Consider the following 16,496-nt stretch of genomic DNA (forward strand, 5'->3'; position numbering starts at 1 on the left):
CCTCTTTTGCATGTCTGAGTCCACGTTCCCAGGCACTCTCTGTTGGGGGCTCTGGAGGGGGTGGAGGCAAAATTTCATCAACTACTGGCCCACCCTATTAAAAAATGAAAAGGAAATATTAAGGAAATACTTAAAAACCTATTAAGAAATGGGGCAAAACATGTACCAATGAAGCTGGCTAGCTGCACGCAGCTGGATGTCCTGCCCAACCGCCCATGTGCTCTAGCAGCGAAGGCTAAGGCCACCTCTACACAAGCACAAGGAGCCCCCAGCAGCGCTCTTGACTCTCAGGTGCGAGGCCTTCTCCATAGGAACACTAGCTGTCTTCAGCCCAAGATTCAGACAAAGCTCAGATATCCCATCTGGAGGCTACTCGAGAGGAGCTCACGCACCCAAGGGTTGGCAGGCATCAGCGGGTGAGGTCCAAGAGGCGGGGCCCCATTGGGTGGAAATGGTTCCGCTTTGGTGATGAGGGAGTAGTTCCCCTTGTCATTCACTCCAGGATGTATAAACCTACAGTTCATTCCCCATGTGCAGTTTCCTAGGGAAACAAAAGTCCAGTGAGAAAGGACACCAGAGAACCCAACTGTTGGAGGGCAGCAGCTGGGGTATGCAATACACTCACTGACATCTTGGGAAGCCATCAACCTGTTCCTGCCCACATAGGTCACTGGACCTCTGCCTGGATAGCTAGGCCTCCCTCCCTCCCTTTCTGTGCACACAGGTATCCCTGAGTCTTACAGAGGTGAGCAGGCAGGTCTGGGCCAATGGTTCAGGCCAGGCACTTCTATGAGATACATTCCCTTGATGAGAGCCCCTGCCTGGACTCCCAGAGCCTATTTATGGTCACTCTGTGGGGGCTCTATATTGGTGGATTCACCACCACAGATCAAAAATATTCTTTGTGTTACACTGAACATGTAAAGACATTTTGTGTCTCCACTCCTTAAACAATATAGTATAAAAAGGACTTTGTTACACTGTGTCCGAGGCTTTACACAAGGGTATGTGATACACCACCTTTTAATGTGGACTTGGATGTCCTCAGATTTGGATACCACAGGGCCACTGGGCACATCAGCTGTCTGAGAACCGGGTAAAGCAGAGAAGCCACAGAGTCTCTAGAGCTAAGGCAGAGGCAGCCCCGGAGCTCCGGGAGCTCTGCTGGGGCCTGGACATTTGTTTTGACTCATGCTGAGGTAGAAATAAACGGGAAGGACGAATATTATGAGATCTCTCCCCTGGGTGGCCCTCTCCAAACCACTTCAGGATTATTTCTGGCCCTTAAATGTATGATATTAAGCTATTTTAATTTATCACATCAACCAAACTACAATTTTATACTTTGCTCATAAACAATCAGCAGAGCCCAGGATTACTGAAGGGGCTCCTCCACTTTTCAGTGCTTTGTCTCATCTGTACAGGCATCACTAAAATTTAAAAAAAGAAAGAAAAAAAAAGTTCTTTGTACATACTAGTAGAAGCATCTAAGATTTAAACACATTTCCTAGCTTAATACATATACACTTAAATAATTTAAACAATATTCAATCTGAAATAGATATTCCAGCTGAACATTTCTGCTAAAAAATCATGTTTTCCTTTATGTAGTTAAGTAGAAATAATCACATAGTACTTGGGAAAAAGCCAAGTTTCATCTTTAAATGCCATGACTACTTTAGCTTATGTTAAAACCAACTCAACACAAAATAACAGCATACTAATATAAAGCACAACATATACTCAAAATTGTTTCCTTCAAGTGCAAAAATGACAAAATAACTTTTTTCATTCCTAAAAGTATTTAAGGCTTTCCATGGAAGTTACATGCGGTTGTACTCTGAGCCCTGGACCATGACTAACACGTGTTAGAAGCCAGGCTTCTGAAGACACATGCAAACACATCCAAGTCTTTATGGTCAACTCTCCATATGCATACACTTCTCAACCTTGTTTATATAAGTAAAATATAACAAAAGCTCATTAGAAAAAGCCAGGAAGAGCCTGTAATCCCAGCACTCTGGGAGGCAGAGGCAGGCGGATTTCTGAGTTGGAGGCCAGCCTGGTCTACAGAGTGAGTTCCAGGACAGCCAGGGCTACACAGAGAAACCCTGTCTCGAAAAAACCAAATAAAAAAAAAATAAATAAATAAAAAGAAAAAGTCAGGAAGTACCAAAAACTATCAAGTATATGATTATATATTATTATATACATTATACCTAAAATATACACCCAGTTAGTAGATAAGTGTTTATCATTTGCTTTAAAATTTCAAAACAAAACAAAAAATAAAAAATCCAAAGCCCACTGTCAGATCTCACATCACTCAAATGGGCAGAAAAAGAAACACGCACGGGAGGAGGGAACACAACAGAGGAAAAGAAGGGAGGACACAGGCCATTCCTGGCAGTGTCAGGGTGCCAGAGCCAGGTCTCAGGGAGCTAAGTTAGGTCCCTGCTGAGAGTGTCCTGATCCTTGGCTATCTAAGTAATGAGGAAGGTGGCTTCAGAGAGAAGAGCCACCCCATCACCCAGCCAGAGCAGAGAGGCCTGCAAACACTGGACAAACGATCAAGGAGTGCGGGAACTCCACGTATAGAGGAACACTGTCATGGGGATCGAACATATATACTATTGCTGGGACTTGGGAAATGCCTTCTGGGTACATCCTTCTCACCAGGTACATGGGATTCAGGGCCTTGTACATACCAGGGAAGTATATTATTGTCGAGCCACATCCCTAGCCCTATCTTTTACTTGCTTTGTTAGTAAATATTACTTCCATAATTTAAAAAAAAAAAATCTCCTGCCAGGGATGGCCTAGTAGGTATGGGCTCTGGCCATGTGGCCTGATGACTTGAGCTTCATCTGCAGAGCCTACTCCTATCTACTGTCCTCAGCTCCACACACACACATGCTCTGCCCCTTACAAACTTAATTTCTTTCTTTTTTTTGTTTTTTCTGGATTTTTTTTTTGTTTTGTTTTTTGTTTTGAGACAGGGTTTCTCTGTGTAGCCCTGGCTGTCCTGGAACTCAGAAATCCGCCTGCCTCTGCCTCCCAGAGTGCTGGGATTACAGGCATGCGTGAAGGACAGGGAGGCAAAGCCAGCATGTGAAAGAGCCGGGAGAGTGCGGCCTAGTGGGCAGCCCTCTGGGTCCCAGGGCAGCCAAGGTGGGATATAGAATTTAGTAAGTGATAACTTGAAGCTATCGGCAGGTGGTGGATTAACCATGTGGAGGTCTGGAAGTAGCCCAGCTGTTGCACTGTTTAAGGCAAATCAGAATAGAAAGGCTGTGTCTTTCATTCAGGAACGGACACCATTGGGGAGGGTAGCAGGAATGCCCTGCCAAGGTTTATTTCTTAAAAAATTAATTCAACAGGCAGATACTATTTAACATATTTAATGGCAAAACAAAATAAAATTAGGAATATATGTGAATAAAGAGTCTATCCTCTAGAGTTTAAGCAGAGTACTCAGGAGGCGGCCTGGGCCTGGGCTACATATTGTCTCCTTTTCCTGTGTCTCCAGAACCTTGTGCAGAAGTAGTTACCAACTTGGTAGTCAGTAGTCCCCGAATGTCCACCCCACTTTTCCTTACTATATTATACACTCTGGCCTGATCTTTACTGCTCATCTCTAAGCAATTCAAGAAGAAAAATGAACCTGTGTGATGAGAAGCAACAGACCTAAAGCCACCTGGGTACTACTGACACACGATGTGGCAGATCTCTCAGCAGCAAGCAAGGAGGCTGACAGATGGCAGGAGGCGGCTGCCCCATCACTGCTGGCCACAGCGCCCATGTCCAACGGCCAAGGCTCATCCATACGAATGGGCAGATGCCAGCAAGAGCAAGCAGGCACACTGTGGCCGTGTGCACGAGCAGCGCATGTGCTTGCTGGGTCCAGAAATGGATGGCTTTTCAGCTGGTGATGCATTTATGGCACAGTTATCATCAGCTGCATGGTCACCCCATAGGCAAAGCGCCTGCCTGGCCAGCCAAGATAGTTTTACACTGTCACTTTACAAACCATTGTTAGGTCCAGAGCACACAACCTGACCAGGCGGCCCTCTTCACATGCCTTGGTCTCCTTTCCCCTAGTCTAAGCAGCTGTAAGCAAGGAATTAATATGGCCTGTGTATAAAAGTCAAAACACTTCACTGGTTTAAAGAATCTTCTCGAGAGAAAGGCAGGCCATATAGAAATAGAAATACAATAACTGAGCCTTAAGCAACTAAACAGACCTCAGACCTATAATCTGTGCTCTTATAGGACTGAAGACCCAGTGGCTCAGGCCACAGAAGGGCTCCAGTGACAGGACATTTGTGTGTTCTTTCTCTCAGCTGAGACACAGGAGACTCCAGCTTCTCTCAGGAGCTCACAGATGCCTTGAGACTTGGAGGAGATGGCAGCCCACAGAGCTGGGATAAATACTCATGCTGGCTTGCACGCTGCTCTGGGAGAACCCTGGCTATCCAGGAACCTTTGCTCCTGTACATGATTTCTCTTGTACAGACGTTTCAACTATCTACTGAAATATAAACATGTCAGCATGTGTCTATGAACTATTCGAAACTGGGAGAAGCTGGCATTGTTGACTTTAAGCAGAGGCACGCTGAGGCGCTGTGCACATCCAGTGCTGATGCTAACTCTGTTCTAGACCTGGTGTGTTGGGGGGTTATTCCAGGTGTGGTACTTTGGAGGCAAGGCCTTCCAGAGGCTCTCCAGTCACCCCAGCAGAGTCTGGGCATTGGTTGGTCTAAATGGACCTGCCAGGAGCTCTGCTCTAACTTTTCAGACACCTGATGGGCACTGGAAAGCAGTCACGCCCAGAAGTCCAATTCTTGTATGGGAGAACAGATCTGAACACTAACACACTGTTCTCTCTTCTCAAAAATATTTACTTACTTTTATATGCATGGAATTTTTGTCTATATGTCATGTGTGTACCACATGTGTGCCTGGTACCTTCTGGCCATGGCGGCCAGAAGAGGGTCCTGGTTCTCCTGGAACTGGAGTTACAAGTGGCTGTAAGCCACTATGCGTGTGCCAGAACTGAACCTGTGTCCTCTGCAGGAGTAGGAGCATTCCCAATGGCTGGGCCACCTCTCCAGACCCCCAGAGTATTGCCTGCAAAGCAGCAGCTTTCAGTCTTCCCAATCTGGGCCCAGCTCTGCACTCTCCTAGCTACACTGTCTGTCTAGCCTGAAGGCTACCACACTCTGGAAAGGGTGTGCACCGAGCAGTCTCACTAGAGGGACAAATCCTTAAGGACTGAACTAAGGTGAGGCACACACAACTCAGCAGATTTACTCAGAATCACTGGAAAATACATTTACAGCGGAACATTTTATGGCATGTAATTATACTACCTCTGTAAATCTAGAAAACAAATAACCAGTCAGAGCCAGGAAAGTGGTGCACACCTTTAACCCCAGCACCTGGGTTGGGGCGCAGAGGTAGGCATATCTGTAGAGTTTGAGGTCAGCCTGGTCTACAGAGTGAGACTGTCTTACAATTAAAATAAACAACAACAACAACAACAACAACAACAACAACAAAATCCCTGTCAAAATTTAAGTTTTTTCTCACTAACATAGGTGAGGCTGGCCTTTACATATGCACGCACGCAGTAGGAGAGCCTTACTTACCACTATGAAAACTGCTCTAATTTCAGAGTCCCTGAATGGTCTGGAGGACTCCCATAGGCTACAGGCCACTCTGAGGCATTTCAAATTATAAACATGAAGGAGAACACGGAGATCCAAAAGCGAGCAAACCCAGGTATAACATGCAGAGAAGCGCAGAGACCATGAACAGGACCCATATCACTGAGCATCAGGGAGCCCAACAGCCCAGATGCCCCGAGACATGCTAGAAATGCTGCTGACACAGTGGCAAAGATTAAGGGCACAGCTGCAGTGGAGCGCCTTAAGGTGTAACTCGGTGGTCTGATGCTCAACTTGAGGTTCAAGGCTGAATTTCCTCTCCAATGTTCCCCTCCTAAAACACCAGGTAACGTGCAGCCTTCACTTCTGGGCCAACCAACCCCAGCAACCAAGATTGCCCTCATGACCCCCCCCCCCACACACACACATGTTTTTAGGTGGTCACATTTTCATTTCTCTTGGACAAACACGGTAGAGGGCTTGATATGGCGTCGTGAATAAGGATGACCCCCCCCCCCCATAGGTTTATATATTTGAATGCTTGGTCTCTAGTTACAGGAACTCTTTGGGAAGGGTTAAGAAGTGTGGGCTTGTTGGTGGAGGGGTCAGATGTTGAGGTTTCAAAAGCCACACGATGCCCAGATGGCTGTCCTACTTGCAGATAAGGTTCTAAGTGCCCCATTACTACTGTAGCACCAGGCCTGCTTGTTCTCCATATAGTGTTCATAGATTCACCCTCTGAACCTTGAAGCTCCCAAATAGACTCTTTCTAAGCTGTCTAGTTTATGGTGTCTCATCATAGCAATTAAAAAGTAATAAAAACATATAGTACCAGGAATGGGGCTATTGCTGTGAGAAGCCTGACTGTGCTGCTTCTCTCTCTTTTTTTAAAAAAAAAACTGTGCAAGACTTTGGGACCTTTAAGTAAGAAAGGTTTTGAATACTGTAAGCCAGGCTTAATGGGATATCCTAGCAGGAGCTTGGGAGACTATTAGTAGTGCTGAGAGCAATGTGACTGCAGAGGCCTAGCTCAAGAGGTCACCAATGGGAACAGTCTCAGCAGCTGGTCTAGAGACCATTCTTGTGATATTCTGGCAAAGAATATGGTTGTTTTATGGTTTAAGAATCTGCCTGAGGTTAAACGGACAGAGGCAATGCCAAGACAGCCCAATACTGACCACTGCTTTGGTATTAGTAATCACTCTTATGCAGATCTCAAATGGAAAAGGATAACTGGGGAAAAAGGAATACAAAATGTGGGCCACGCCTTTAATCCCAACACTTGGGAGGCAGAAGCAGGTGGAGCTCTGAGTTCAAGGCTAGCCTGATCTACAGAGTGAGTTCCAGGATGGCCCGGGCTACAGAGAAAACCCCTGTCTCCAACAGCAGCAGCAGCAGGGCTAGAGGGCTCTGTGGTTAAAAGCCACATGTACTGTCCTTGCAGAAGACAGGAGTTGGGTTCGCAGCACCCATGCTAGGCAGCTCACCACAGCCGGTAACTCCAGCTACAGGGGTTCTAATACTTCTGTTCTTAGCAGTCACCTGCATTCCATGCACACCTACACATATTTAAACATAATAAAAATAAATCTTTAAAAACTACTGAGAAAACGTAAGAGCTAAGGTTTGTGCTGAGAGGGGGAGCAATGGGACTAAGGGAGCAGTGCCCTCAGGGTCCTCAGCTGATCCTACCCACCTGGGATGCGGCCTAAGGAATTACCTGCTCCTAGAGAACAATAATCCTAAATTTATCCAAAAGCGATGGGGGAGGTGGGGACCCAAGTTCCATCACAAAAAGGCAGGCAAACTTGGCAGCCTGGGTTCTGGCTTTAGAGTCATGAAGGATACAGTAAAGGGGTTGTGGAGTCTTCCTTCAGTCAGGGAAGAGTGGCTGAGGTCAGGCATGTGGTAGGTGAGCCCCGTCATGGAATCTGGAAGAGGCCATTACATGAAGCCATGAGAGTGTCGGAGACTCCAGGATGCTGGAGGTCCTAAAGCTGTGGGGCACCTGTCAAGAGAAGCTGCATGCAGACAGGAATGGAACAAACCCAAGAAAAGACAAGTGTGCTGCAGTCAGCGAACACAGAAGGGCAGAGCCAGCTAAGCTCTCGGACATCAGATATAGAGCACGCAGTGGTTCTCACCTTCCGAGTGCCGAGACCTTCCAAATAGTTACTCATGTTGTGGTGAAAATAATTTTAACATTATTTTCATTCCTATTTTATAACTGTAAACTTGCTACTGTTATGAACTGTAAATATCTGGGTTTCCTAATGTCTCAGACAACCCCTGTGAAAGGGTTAGCTGACCCTCAGAGGGGTTGTGACCCATTGTCTGAGATCCACTGGATTACAGGTTTTGGCGCATGCCTTGCTGGCTTCTGAACCCTGCTTTAGTTCATCATTTCCTCACTCTGCTCAATCCTCCCCTTTTGGAACAGTAACACACATTATGTGGTAAGAATAATTTGCATTTTGATTTGATTTTATATGGGTAAGAATTAAGAGACTGCTTAAAGCCTCAGGAGATGTCAGACCTGAAGCTCTCAACCTTCCTAATGCTGCAACCTTTTAATACAGTTTCTTATGTTGTGGTGACCCCAACCACAAAATTGTTTCATTGATACTTCATAACTGTAATTTTAGAACTGTTATCTGATGTGCAAGATATCTGATGTGACCCAGAGCGGTTGCCACTCACAGGCTGAGACCGTGCTGAGGCTGTGAAAGCCCAGTGGGGACTTTTCAAATTGAACTCAATGTACTTCATTGCGATATTCCACAACTCAGATGGGCCGAGGTGAGGGGAAGGAGGCATCCGAATGAGCATGAGCTTCTTGCTCACAAATCTGAATGCTTGCTCTACAGCTGGTGGAACTGTTGGGGACAATTAGGAGGCATGTCACTTGGGGAAGACTTGTGTGTTTCAAAAGCCAATAGGGTTGGTTCCTGGTTAGTGCCTCTCTCTCCCTCACTGTCTCTGACCAGCAGAAAAGGATACCAGCTCTTAGCTATGGCTGCAGAGCTATGCCTGCCTGCTGCCATGCCCTGCCATGTGTCATGACTCCCCGTCTCCAACTGTAAGCTCCCAACCCCCCTTTCTATGTTGCCTTGGTCATGGTATGTCATCACAGCAAGAAGACGTGTGCTCTGCTACAGCCGTTCTCTTCCCCAGCTTCTGAGGATCTGCTAGACTTTTATTTCACTTTCCCCACAGCAGTGTGCAAGGGTTCCAGTATACTCACACCCTTGCTAAGAAAGCAACTTTAGCTTTATTTCTAAAGTAACTTTTCTCATTATTGTTTTTTTTTCTTTTTTGAGAAAGTATTTGTAGCCCTGGCTGACCTATCACTTAAGAAACATGTCTGCCTCTGTCTTCTAAGTTCTGGGATTAAAGATGTGCACAAACACGTCCAGCTAAAGAATTATTCTTGTGTATGTGTGGGTGCATGTGCACGCCCACACGTGGGTACACTACCTGCAGAGTCCAACGGAGGGCCGCAGACCCCCAGAGCTGGATTTATAGTCAATGGCCAGCTGCCCAATATGGGTGCTGGTGACTGAACCTGAGTCCTCTAAGAACCGTATCTGCTATTAATTGTTGAACTGTCTCTCTAGCCCTATGAAAAGGATGATAAATCAACTGAGTTCAACTGAACACCATGCTTATAAATTATAGGCAAGCCAGAAAAAAAAAAATCCTGCAATGATGATAAAGACATCCCAGAGAAGTGAAGTTCCCCATTCCCTTTCCTCCTGCACACTACAGACAGGATGAGAGAAAGGGAAGCAGCAGTTAAGAACACCTGAATACACTGTGCACGCTCACTGTCCTCCCCCTGAATACACTGCACGCTCACTGTACTCCCCCTGAAAACGCTGTGCACGCTCACTGTACTCCCCCTGAAAACGCTGTTCACACTCACTGTACTCCCCCTGAAAACACTGCTCACGCTCACTGTACTCCCCCTGAAAGCGCTGTGCACGCTCACTGTACTCCCCCTGAAAATGCTGTGCACACTCACTGTACTCCCCCTGAATACACTGCGCATGCTCACTGTACTCCCCCTGAAAACGCTGTGCACGCTCACTGTCCTTCCCCTGAAAATGTTGCTCACGCTCACTGTACTCCCCCTGAAAACGCTGCTCACGCTCACTGTACTCCCCCTGAAAGCGCTGTGCACGCTCACTGTACTCCCCCTGAATACACTGCGCACGCTCACTGTATTCCCCCTGAAAACGCTGTGCACGCTCACTGTACTCCCCCTGAATACACTGCGCATGCTCACTGTACTCCCCCTGAAAACGCTGTGCACGCTCACTGTACTCCCCCTGAATACACTGTGCACGCTCACTGTACTCCCCCTGAATACACTGTGCACGCTCACTGTACTCCCCCTGAATACACTGTGCACACTCACTGTACTCCCCCTGAATACACTGTGCACACTCACTGTACTCCCCCTGAAAACACTGTTCACGCTCACTGTCCTGACTAGGTTTTAGGTCAACCTGATAAAGGCTGCATTCATTTGGGAAGAGAGAACCTCAATTAAGAAAAAAGCCCCAACAAGTTTCACGACTGGCCTATAGGCAAACCTGTGGACATTTTCTTAAGTGATTGATGTGGGCGGGCAGGGAGTCCTGGGGTGCAGAAGAAAGCAGACTGAGAAAGACAGGGTTGTGAACAAGCAAGTAAGCAGGGTTCTTCCATGGCACAGTTCCTGCCCTTCCTTCTTTCCTTCAGTAATGGACTACGATGTGGGACCGTAAACTGAAATACCAATCATGCCTCCCCAGATTGCCTTTGGTCCTGGTGTTTCATCAAAGCAATAGAAACTCTAAGACATCCACCTAAGCTGCTTCCCATCTGATTGTAGAGACCTCACCATGCATGGCTGCCTCACCCATGAAAGCCCAAACCCAGAAGCTCACCCAGTGTGATGATGAAAGCAGCACTCCTACCCAAGTGTACGCAGATGTCTCCCAAAGAGCTACTTTGTGTTTCCAAAGCATTTACTTCATCTGCTCTGTGCTTGGTAAGTTCTAAGAACTAGATGGGGTGTGGGCCTCTGGCTCCTGCTCCAGAGACTCATGCTGATGCTGCTGGCCTGTCCCAAGAAGCCTACAGGCTTCTCAACTGCAAAGGCTTTATGCCACAGTCAGAGCAGTTTAATGAGACCAAGTACAGACCCATGTAGCACACACCTCTGCTGCTGTAACCTGCACACCTGCCGGGATGACTGCATCTGTTCTTCATGCCATTACCTGGAAAGGGTCTCCTGCTTGCACTTAAATTGCTTGAAATACCAGCACTTTAAATAGCAAAGATTTCTAAGAACTAAGATGTAGTGTCACAGCCCTTCACTCTTAGGGTGCTTGGGGCAATAGCAAGTGAAGGTCACCAGAGCCTAGATCTACACTGCCCTGTATCCCACCCCAACGCACACAATCGACTGTGCAACTTATGGGCCAACTCTTTCCACTCAGCATCCCAAGACCAGAGGCAAGCCTGAGCAGAGTGTCCCGAGTGTCCCCTCACCAGGGCACCGCCTGACCTGAGGGACAGAGCTGTTTGTGGATCTCTTGGGCACAGTCTCCCCATGTATAGGAAGGATTCCACTGCCCACCTGTAGAAGTTCCTGTTCTTCAAGTACAGTGCCATGGCCTCAACCTGCATCTCCTCCCCGGCTCTAACGACACTAAGGAGAAAAGGCCGCAGCAGTTCTGCCCCTCAAGCCTCCTCCCTGTTGGCGTCCCAGCTGTGCTCTGGATCCAGGAGGAAGAAGTCTGGCCTTTGGCGCAGGGGACTTTAAGGCACAACAGAGAGTGAACACAGGGTATTTTGTACCTTTAACCTGGCCTCTGAGTGGTATGGAATTTGGTATTGGTGGAAGAAGAGTGGATAATGGTGTCACAACATCTGGAAAAGAAGTACAGGAAGCTCTTGTGAACTTAGACTGCACACACAGGCTGGCGAAGCGAGCAAAGTCATCCTCGCACAAGAGCAAACACCTGCCTATCTGTCCAAGGAAAGCACTCAGCAAGAAATACACCCAAACCACCACAGAACATCCAAGCGAGTCTTACAGACTGGAGACTCTTGATTCCATGTCTGAACCCCACCCCCAACCCCATCCCCTGGCTTCACAAAGCCAGAGCACACATTGCTTGTAATGTGGTCAGTTCAGATCTAGTAAGGAAGACAACTGCCCCTGCTGAAGCTAACTGCTAGTCCTTTTCAGAAATGCCCCTCAGAGGCTCCCCTGTCTTTTCAATACCACCCACAAATAAAGGACCTGCTTCTGACCCATCCTGTAAAAAGTGGCTTTCTTACAGAGGAGGGGAATGCTAATGCTGGAACAGCTGGCCTTATAGAAAGAAGCACTGGGAACAACTGCCACTGTCTGCTGCAGCCTTGGGTCTGCTATACACAGGCCCTACACCTGCAGGATAAGAAGAGGGGCTCTCCTCTAAGGCAGTTTTTAAGGCGATGACAGGCCAATGAAAGGCCCATTGTTTACCACCAATAGCATCTCACTGCCATCAACTCTTGCAGTCTAGCCCCATGAAGCCTCACTGACATCAACAGTGTGCCCAGAAGAGGAAGGATCACCACCATGACCCCAGGAGAGCAGAGGCTACACAGATGGCTGCAGAAAGGCTGGAGGCAGACAGTTACCTTTCATGAAGAATCGGCAGGTGGGGCGAGGCCTCACCTTCCGGTCACTGGGGTCCTTCACTTCGCCTTCCTCCAAGTCATCATCCTGGAACAGAGGACAGTCATCTGGAGGTGAGCCAGACCACTTTGCCCACCACAGCTCTTTACCAGGCTGGAAGCATAAACCAGGTGTGGGGAACATCCACCTTTTCCACAGGTGTGTCCTCATCAGCTCATTCCAGGTTCCCAATCCTAAGTGACAGATGGTCTCCAGTCACCTATAACCTCAGAAGAACATGTGGGAGTGATGGGCCCCACCACACACTTCAGAGAGGAGCTCCTGACTATTTCTATCAATTGCAAGCAGGTAACGGTCATACTTTTCTTTACTACTATGTACGTTAACAGTGTATAAACCAAGGATTCCATGTCCTTTACAATTGAACACTACTTGCCTCTCACAGGGATGTCAGGTGACCCCAATGGCAACACCACCTATGGCTCATTCTTCACCTCACCACTACTTTAGCATGACCCAGAAGCTTTACAGAAGGTAGAACACAAGTTATAGTTTCAGGGTCCTCACAGGCAGCCAAGACCTGACTACTGCTCGGGGGTCTCCCCAGTCACCCCTGTGTCCAGGGCCTGTTCACCAACCTATTCCCATCAGCCTAGACTCCTTGTAGTCAAGCTATACCCACTGTCCTGTGCCCTCTGGATAGCCCTGGCACCAGGGGAAGTGTGAGCAAACATGCCTTCTGCCTTGACCTACTGACCCCATGAGGAGACAAAAGCAGAACAAAGCCATGAGCTAGAAAGCGAAGGAACAAGCCCTAGGCAGACACACATGAGCTATTCCTGGTATCCTGCAGATGAAACTAAGCAGGGTATCTCCAGGAAGAGGCCAGAGGGACCAGAAAAAAGGCCCTTGCTTTCCTCTGGTGGCGGGGATGCTGTGCCACACCTCCTGCTCTGCAGGACCCCATGCTTGCCAAATGTCATCTGTCAGGGACCATCCTTCCCATCACACACCGACCAGCAGCTGGCCCACAGTCCAAACTGCGTGTACATTCATGTAGAGGCTCTGCCTGAGAGTTATCTCTCAGGGATTCATCCTCAGATTGTCATGCCAAGTAGGTCTTGGCCTACGAGACTGTCCCTGAGGAGGGAGTCTGGTGATGCAGCAATCATCTGAGACTATGATAAGAACAACAAATATGCTAAGCAAGAATCACAGTGGATAACCAGGTAGTGGTGGTGTACCCTTGCAGACGCAGGTAGATCTGAGTTCGAGGCCAGCCTGGTCTTCTGAGCAAGTTCCAGAACAGCCAGGGCTACACAGAGAAACCCTGTCTCAGGGGGAGAAAAATCAGAGCAGAAGCCCATGAGCCTACAGAGACGTAGCAACAAAGTCTAAACATACAAACAACATTGTGGATTGGGAGGGAGACAGGGTCTAGAGAGGAGCGTCCAGGGAAAGTGGCTGCTGACCTGGAGTCACTGCTATCCAGGGCCAGGCTAAAACTATCACTTACAGTGCCCACCTGCCTACCTGTCCTGTCATATCTTCAGCATACTGTTGTGATCCTTACACATTTCCAGGATCCCCAGGGTCCAAGATTTCCCAACAACATGAACCACAGGGTACTGTGGGCTACAAGAACAGTCTGATAGGAAGGAAGTGACCTCTCCAGTGACTAAAGAATGCTGGGCTGGGGTCTTTTAGTAGCATGCTACTTCCCACAGACTGCAGGACCATTCACATGGGGGTCACAGGAAGAGCAGGCGAAACATACCGTGGAGCTATGTTGGGCCAGAAAATCAAGTGGCAGATTCATCCATACCCTGTTTCCAAGGGAAACCAGCACACGAAGACTATGGATGCTGCCTGTGGTAGGCTCGGCCGAATCCATCTCCCCACTGCCCATATCCACAGCGTAATACAAGAGGTACCAGTGCCCCCACTGCCAATGCCCTCCATCAAGATTCTCAACTCCCTCTGACTTCCACTGTGGGATGAGGAAGGGCATTTAACAGGGAGCACGTGAAACCAGGCACAGCTAAAACATAGTCAATAATTTCAACTTGAACATCACAGCATCTTTTCCCTTTCACCAACCCTGAGGTAAAGATCAATTTCCCCATAGGGGAAGGACAGACCAAAAAAAAAAAAAAAAGAACCCAAGAAATCATGTACAGCCAAATTTTTCCTGAGGGGAACTAAGCAGGGTAACTCAGGAGACTGCTTACTATACAGCTAGGAGAGGTGAGGCATCTGACACTGTACGACTGCAGTCATATATACCCCACCCACCCACATTTACTCTACCACTGGGACACAAAGTCCTACTACTAGCCAGTTCGTATAGCCAGAGCCATCCTCCATCCATGAAACCCTAAAATGAAGTAGATGAGTAGGGACTGACAGACGGCTGCAGGGATGGTGCATGTGAGGCCTGTGTCCCCAGACAGTGGTCCCCTCTCTCTACATAATCTCAGATATGTTTCATCTATCTTCTACCAGATGAGCAGTTATTTTCTGAGACACCTCAGCCGGACCCTCCCTCACCTGCTTTGAGCTCTCAACTGCTCTGACCTTCAGGCCATGCCCTCCAAAAAACCTCCCAAATCAAGCTCTTCCAAACAGACTGATTCACAAAGAAAACCCGACCTTCGCAGCCATGTTACCACATGAAGGCCAGATTTAAAGATGGGATCTTCTCTCTTGAATCTGAAACTCAGAGGACCGCTGACAGCAGCTTTCTTCTCTGAGGTTTTCCGCATGAGCCTACCTCCCATTCTCCACTATGAGCACTTCCTTTCTGCCTCAACACAAGCTCTCATTTTCCTGCATGCCCACCACATCTCTCTAGGAACAAGGGCGCCTGAAAGTGTGGCTTGTCCTGGATCAGGCATGTTGCTGAGGGCAGGGCCCTGCCAGCTCTACCATACTCACGTCTATCTCCCCATCATCGATCTCTCCATCGTCATCCTCTTTCTTCTTCTCCTTGGCAGCTTCTGTGGGTTCCTTTTCTCCCACACTTTGAGCATCAGGCTTCCCTTCCTCTCCGGGAGCCCCTTCCCCCTTCTCCTCCTCCTCCTCGGCCCCGGCCTTCTCAGCCTCCTCCTCCTGGGCAGCAGAAGCTGACTCCTCGGGGACCTCCTCGTCATAGTCTAGCTCGTGCTCATCCAGGTCCCGGGTCACTGAGGAGGCTTCGTCCCTGAGGTCACTTGTCCCGTCTTCCTCAACATCATCCCCCTCCTCACATGGGCCCCTGTTCAGCTCATGAGCCTCTGAGTCCTGATCCTGGGATTTGGGCTCACTGGCTCTGTCTTCCTCATCTGAGTGAGTCTCCTCCTGGCTTTGTACCCTAGTTGCATTTTCCTCCTCCTCCTCCAAATCAGAAGCCCTTTCCCCAGCTCCATCCAAATCTTGTTCAGATCCACTTTCCCTCAGAATATCATCATCGGAGAGTGCTGGCTGCTCTTCGTCCTCTGGGGAGTGAGGGTCCAGTTCAGGGCTCTCAGCCACATCCATCAGGACCCACAGATCTGCAAGAGACAAACACCACAGACTCAGCCTGGGCCCATCCTCCTAGCCCACATGCCCCCTGTCCCGTGAGTGCCAGGCAGAACTCTGCTGCCCATGGCTGGCCTCCACTCAGCCCTGTGCCGTCCTGCAGCTGGCACGGGTGAGGAAAGGTGGACAATAATAAGCCATGAACTGTCAAGGACAACTAACCATTGGGACTCATGGGAACTGACTTGTGAAAGTAAGGTCTCTACACTGGAAGGAGATCTTACCCCAGGTCAGCTGCAGTTTCTAACTGAGCCCTTTTCTCTTCCTCTGCCTCTCAAGCAGTTTCTTGTCACCTCTTCAAAGCCCATCCCCTGCACTCTACGACTTCCACCTAGCCTACAGAATTGTTCTCCAAAAGCAGGGCTCTGGGACCAGTGACTGCAGAGTCCAACCAAAGCTATCCAGGTATCTGTTGTACCAATGAACTATGACAGAATATTTTTAGACACTTAAATCATATCCTTATATAAAAGGACTTTTTCCTTGTAGAAGACTCACTTCTATTTCTATGAATCCAGATTTAATGAAGCAAATGTTTTTTTGGTTTTTCCACCTCCACAACTCATAGAAAGCACTTTGCTCTGCGG

General features: G+C 48.2%; 1 protein-coding gene across 3 annotated transcripts in view; it reads right to left on the reverse strand.

Moving 5' to 3' along the window:
* The window catches only part of Zc3h18 (zinc finger CCCH-type containing 18), a 43,693-nt gene that overhangs the window by 19,854 nt on the left and 7,343 nt on the right, over positions 1-16,496 (reverse strand). For 2 of the 3 annotated variants that reach the window (XM_052166177.1, XM_052166175.1), the window contains exons 2-6: positions 15,286-15,881; positions 12,351-12,435; positions 11,520-11,591; positions 393-541; positions 2-94 (exon numbers count right to left, since the gene is read on the reverse strand). In XM_052166177.1, the coding sequence (XP_052022137.1) occupies positions 2-94; positions 393-541; positions 11,520-11,591; positions 12,351-12,435; positions 15,286-15,867 (981 nt within the window). In that variant the 5' untranslated portion in view covers positions 15,868-15,881. The remainder of the gene's footprint in view (position 1; positions 95-392; positions 542-11,519; positions 11,592-12,350; positions 12,436-15,285; positions 15,882-16,496) is intronic. The other variant, XM_052166176.1, reaches the window with a different exon arrangement.

Source organism: Apodemus sylvaticus, chromosome 21, assembly GCF_947179515.1.
Source record: "Apodemus sylvaticus chromosome 21, mApoSyl1.1, whole genome shotgun sequence".
NCBI classification, from domain to species: Eukaryota; Metazoa; Chordata; class Mammalia; order Rodentia; family Muridae; genus Apodemus; species Apodemus sylvaticus.